Source organism: Somniosus microcephalus, chromosome 13 (genome assembly GCF_052327205.1).
Source record: "Somniosus microcephalus isolate GS21.2 chromosome 13, FLI_Smic_1.0, whole genome shotgun sequence".
NCBI lineage: Eukaryota > Metazoa > Chordata > Chondrichthyes > Squaliformes > Somniosidae > Somniosus > Somniosus microcephalus.
The window spans coordinates 109,845,303-109,851,302 of NC_140999.1; the positions used below are offsets into that span (position 1 = coordinate 109,845,303).

At 53.4% G+C, this 6,000-nt stretch overlaps 1 protein-coding gene across 2 annotated transcripts in view; it reads right to left on the bottom strand.

The window, feature by feature from the left end:
* The window catches only part of nelfcd (negative elongation factor complex member C/D), a 69,158-nt gene extending 63,428 nt beyond the window's left edge, over positions 1-5,730 (bottom strand). The window contains exon 1 of one of the 2 annotated variants that reach the window (XM_086005195.1): positions 5,538-5,730. In XM_086005195.1, the coding sequence (XP_085861321.1) occupies positions 5,538-5,714 (177 nt within the window). In that variant the 5' untranslated portion in view covers positions 5,715-5,730. The remainder of the gene's footprint in view (positions 1-5,537) is intronic. The other variant, XM_086005196.1, reaches the window with a different exon arrangement.
* Positions 5,731-6,000: the final 270 nt, after the last annotated feature.

A 6,000-nucleotide genomic window follows, 5' to 3' on the forward strand; every position in this document is an offset into this window, starting at 1 on the left:
GGGAGTGGGTCAGTATTGGCTGGGGGGTTCCTGGGAATGGGTCAGTATTTGCAGAGGGTCCCTGGGAATGGGTCAGTATTTGCAGAGGGTCCCTGGGAATGGGTCAGTATTTGCAGAGGGTCCCTGGGAATGGGTCAGTATTTGCAGAGGGTCCCTGGGAATAGGTCAGTATTTGCAGAGGGTCCCTGGGAATAGGTCAGTATTTGCAGAGGGTCCCTGGGAATGGGTCAGTATTTGCAGAGGGTCCCTGGGAGTGGGTCAGTATTTGCAGAGGGTCCCTGGGAATGGGTCAGTATTTGCAGAGGGTCCCTGGGAATGGGTCATAAATTGCAGGGATTCCCTGGGAATGGGTCAGTATTTGCAGAGGGTCCCTGGGAATGGGTCAGTATTTGCAGAGGGTCCCTGGGAGTGGGTCATAATTTGCAGGGAGTCCCTGGGAGTGGGTCAGTATTTGCAGGGAGTCCCAGGGAATGGGTCAGTATTTGCAGAGGGTCCCTGGGAGTGGGTCAGTATTTGCAGGGAGTCCCAGGGAATGGGTCAGTATTTGCAGAGGGTCCCTGGGAGTGGGTCAGTATTTGCAGGGAGTCCCAGGGAATGGGTCAGTATTTGCAGAGGGTCCCTGGGAGTGGGTCAGTATTTGCAGAGGGTCCCTGGGAGTGGGTCAGTATTTGCAGAGGGTCCCAGGGAATGGGTCAGTATTTGCAGGGAGTCCCTGGGAGTGGGTCAGTATTTGCAGAGGGTCCCAGGGAATGGGTCAGTATTTGCAGGGAGTCCCTGGGAGTGGGTCAGTATTTGCAGGGAGTCCCTGGGAGTGGGTCAGTATTTGCAGAGGGTCCCTGGGAGTGGGTCAGTATTTGCAGGGAGTCCCTGGGAGTGGGTCAGTATTTGCAGAGGGTCCCTGGGAGTGGGTCAGTATTTGCAGGGAGTCCCTGGGAATGGGTCAGTATTTGCAGAGGGTCCCTGGGAGTGGGTCAGTATTTGCAGGGAGTCCCTGGGAGTGGGTCAGTATTTGCAGAGGGTCCCTGGGAGTGGGTCAGTATTTGCAGGGAGTCCCAGGGAATGGGTCAGTATTTGCAGAGGGTCCCTGGGAGTGGGTCAGTATTTGCAGGGAGTCCCTGGGAGCGGGTCAGTATTTGCAGAGGGTCCCTGGGAGTGGGTCAGTATTTGCAGGGAGTCCCAGGGAATGGGTCAGTATTTGCAGGGAGTCCCTGGGAGTGGGTCAGTATTTGCAGGGAGTCCCTGGGAGTGGGTCAGTATTTGCAGGGAGTCCCTGGGAGTGGGTCAGTATTTGCAGAGGGTCCCTGGGAGTGGGTCAGTATTTGCAGAGGGTCCCTGGGAGTGGGTCAGTATTTGCAGAGGGTCCCTGGGAGTGGGTCAGTATTTGCAGGGAGTCCCTGGGAGTGGGTCAGTATTTGCAGAGGGTCCCAGGGAGTGGGTCAGTATTTGCAGGGAGTCCCAGGGAATGGGTCAGTATTTGCAGGGAGTCCCTGGGAATGGGTCAGTATTTGCAGGGAGTCCCAGGGAATGGGTCAGTATTTGCAGGGAGTCCCTGGGAGTGGGTCAGTATTTGCAGGGAGTCCCAGGGAATGGGTCAGTATTTGCAGGGAGTCCCTGGGAGTGGGTCAGTATTTGCAGAGGGTCCCTGGGAGTGGGTCAGTATTTGCAGAGGGTCCCTGGGAATGGGTCAGTATTTGCAGGGAGTCCCTGGGAGTGGGTCAGTATTTGCAGAGGGTCCCTGGGAGTGGGTCAGTATTTGCAGGGAGTCCCTGGGAGTGGGTCAGTATTTGCAGGGAGTCCCTGGGAGTGGGTCAGTATTTGCAGGGAGTCCCTGGGAATGGGTCAGTATTTGCAGAGGGTCCCAGGGAATGGGTCAGTATTTGCAGAGGGTCCCTGGGAGTGGGTCAGTATTTGCAGAGGGTCCCAGGGAATGGGTCAGTATTTGCAGAGGGTCCCTGGGAGTGGGTCAGTATTTGCAGAGGGTCCCAGGGAATGGGTCAGTATTTGCAGAGGGTCCCTGGGAGTGGGTCAGTATTTGCAGGGAGTCCCTGGGAGTGGGTCAGTATTTGCAGGGAGTCCCTGGGAGTGGGTCAGTATTTGCAGGAAGTCCCTGGGAGTGGGTCAGTATTTGCAGAGGGTCCCTGGGAGTGGGTCAGTATTTGCAGGGAGTCCCTGGGAGTGGGTCAGTATTTGCAGGAAGTCCCTGGGAGTGGGTCAGTATTTGCAGAGGGTCCCTGGGAGTGGGTCAGTATTTGCAGGGAGTCCCTGGGAGTGGGTCAGTATTTGCAGGAAGTCCCTGGGAGTGGGTCAGTATTTGCAGAGGGTCCCTGGGAGTGGGTCAGTATTTGCAGGGAGTCCCTGGGAGTGGGTCAGTATTTGCAGAGGGTCCCTGGGAGTGGGTCAGTATTTGCAGGGAGTCCCTGGGAGTGGGTCAGTATTTGCAGAGGGTCCCTGGGAGTGGGTCAGTATTTGCAGAGGGTCCCTGGGAGTGGGTCAGTATTTGCAGGGAGTCCCTGGGAGTGGGTCAGTATTTGCAGAGGGTCCCTGGGAGTGGGTCAGTATTTGCAGGGAGTCCCTGGGAATGGGTCAGTATTTGCAGAGGGTCCCTGGGAGTGGGTCAGTATTTGCAGAGGGTCCCTGGGAATGGGTCAGTATTTGCAAAATACTGCGGATGCTGGAAATCTGAAATAAAAACAGAAAATGCTGGAAATACTCAGCAGGTCAGGCAGCATCTGTGGAGAGAGAGACAGTTAATGTTTCAGGTCGCTGACCTTTCATCAGAACTGGAAAAAAAAGTTGACCCTAGTGAACTTCCTGCACTGGGTTCTGGACTTGTGATGTTAACCAGATAATTATTTCTGTATATCATGCCATTCTGTCTCAATTCCTCCACCTTCTACTACTGAAGTTACTGGCTGAGTCTAGCTCCATGAACAACCTCTGGTGCAGCTATTCAACTATGGGTGGCACCAAGCCTGATCCCGTCTTCATCCAACATTGATTCGCACACGATCCAGCAGGGGTATACAGTTAGTGGCCAGAAATGGGAACCCTGGCTGATGTTTTCCCAACCTAACCCAGGAGCGCTGAAACAATTACACATTTTAATACCTATTTGTGCATGAGGAATACAAACTTGGCTTTGTCATGCTCTAATAAAAACTAGAGTAACGGCCAATATTTATCCCTCAAACAATATCACTAAAACAAATTATCTGCTCATTAGCACATTGCCGTTTGTGGGAGCTTGCTGTGCACAAATTGCTGCTGCGTTTCTGACATTACAACAATGATAACACTTCAAAAAGTACTTCATTGGCTGTAAAACGCTTTGGGACATCCTGAGGTCGTGAAAGGCGCTTTATAAATGCGAGCATTTCTTTCACACACAGGTCTTGTGCTGACAGACACCCTAATTGAGTAAACGTCTCCTTCATTAAAGCTGTTGGATTTGATTAACGAGTTACTAAAAATAATAATTGCAGCTTTACATGTTTCTTGGAGCCGCTCATAAATATTATCAGCCCTGCTTATACAAGTAAATACAAGTGGACAGAGTTTAAAATCACAACACGTTCTCCCTGAGTGTACCTGGGGGCGAGGGTGGAGGTTAAGTGCTATACTAAGGCAATCACAGGCAATTATAAGCACATTGTACGACAGTTTACAGTAACACCCTGAGTCCACACTGTCTGTCACAGACCCAGACTCACACACCAGGTGAACGTTAACAGCACAGATTGTCAAACCACTGATCTGGCTCTTTGCCCAGTGCTGGCTGGCAGCCTGGCCCCGGGCACAAGCTGCTGAGGGGACGCAGTGCTGAGATGGGACGGGACAGACAGAATAGGGGCTGGGGGAGGACAATGGCAGTCAGTCCTGACGTTGCTGATGAAAGTTCATTGAAAACTTTAGTTGATTAATTATTGTCTCAACATCATGTGATAACAGAAATAGAAGCGGAGGGAGGGGGAGCTGCAGTTTCTGAACAAACAGGCTTTTTGCTGGGGGACAGGGGGCAGCCTGGCACTAAAGTGGCTGGAATAACAACAGAAAATGCTGGAAAAACTCAGCAGGTCAGGCAACATCCGTGGAGAGAAATTTGAGTTGACGTTTCGGGTTGGACCCTTCTTCAAAACTGGAAAGAAAAGGAACTAGATCGGAGGCAGGGCTGCGATCGGACAAAAGAATAAAAGAAACAAAAGAAGTAAAAGAGATTAGAAGCTAGACGAGATGGTAATAGGCTGGGATTAGGTGTAAAGTGTACTGGCAGGGCAAAAGATAGCTGCCAGGTGTGAGAGAGAAACAAAAGGAAAGGGGGGGGGGGAAAGGAGTGGAACAATTACAAGAGAAAATGAAATGGGGGCCGAGCTTATGATCTGAAATTGTTGAACTCGATATTGAGTCCGGAAGGCTGCAGACTGCCTAATCGGAAGATGAGGTGCTGTTCCTCGAGTTTACGTTGAGCTTCCGTGGAACAATACAAGAGGCCAAGGACGGTGAGGTCCGAGTGGGAATGGGGCGGTGAATTAAAATGACAGGCGACCGGAAGCTCGGGGTCACCCTTACGGACTGAACGGAGGTGTTCCGCAAAGCGGTCACCCAATCTGCGTTTGGTCTCCCCAATGTAGAGGAGACCGCATCGTGAGCAGCGAATACAGTATACTAGATTGCGAGAAGTACAAGTAAATCGCTGTTTCACCTGGAAGGGGTGTTTGGGGCCCTGGACAGTGGGAAGGGGGGAGGGGGGAGGTATAGGGGCAGGTGTTACATCTCCTCCGCTTGCACGGGAAGGTGCCAGGCGAAGAGGAAGGGCTGTTTGGGGTGATAGAGGAGTGGACTAGGGTGTCTCGGAGGGAGCGGTCCCTGCGGAATGTTGAAAGGGGAGGGGAGGGGAAGATACGTTTGGTGGTGGGATCACTTTGGAGGTAGCGGAAGTGCCGGAGGATGATCCGTTGAATGTGGAGGCTGGTGGGGTGAAAGGTGAGGACAAGGGGAACCCTATCGTGGTTCCGGGAGGGAGGGGCAGGGGTGAGGGCAGAAGTGCGGGAGATAGAACTGACACGGTCGAGGGCAGTGTCAACCACAGTAGAGGGGAATCCTCGGTTGCGGAAAAAGGAAGACATGTCTGAAGCACTGGTGTGGAAGGTGGCGTCGTCGGAGCTGATACGGCGGAGGCGGAGAAACTGGGAGAATGGAATAGAGTCCTTACAGGAAGCGGGGTGGGAGGAAGTGTAGTCCAGGTAGCTGTGGGAGTCAGTGGGCTTGTAGTAAACATTGGTCGATAACCTATCCCCAGAGATGGAGACGGAGAAGTCGAGGAAGAGAAGGGAAGAGTCCGAGATGGACCATGTGAAGTGGCTGGAATTGGGTTAGCCCCGCCCCCCGTCGCTATTGGCCCCGCCCCTGCCATTGACTCCTCCCTGTCCCCACCATTGGCCCCGCCCATCTCCCTCCCCTCTCTCTGTTGGCGCCTCTCCAAGCCATTCGCGGCCTATCTTTAAACAGGAGAAGGCGGAAACGGGGCCCCTCGCTCTCACCATGGAGCCATCCTGCTCTTCCCAGTCCGCAGCGCTCCCGAAGTACTCCTCGCTCATCCCCTTGCCCCGGAGCCCGGCGCCGGCTCCAGCACATACGCCGCTCCGGCCGCTGCTCTCCCCCAGGCCGCTCATAGACCGAGACACAAACAAACCGCCGCTGACCGCAACCGGGCCCATCCTGCTGTCGCATCTGGCCTCCGCGCACAGCGCCATCTACGGCGTCGGAGGAGCAAGCTCAGCCACTGCAGCATTAGTGCTGCCCAGTGATTGCTCATTCACTGCAGGCTCAACATGTAACCCCTGCTGCTCTCAGAAAAGAAGCACAGCCCCTGATCTTTAGATTTATGCTGATTATAAATGTTTCTGATACCATTTTCCGGCTGGTAGATCACAGAGTGTTTTGCCCCTCCCTGTCCTGGTACAATTTTAAGCAGCTCCATTGAAGCTTGTTGGATGGTTTAGC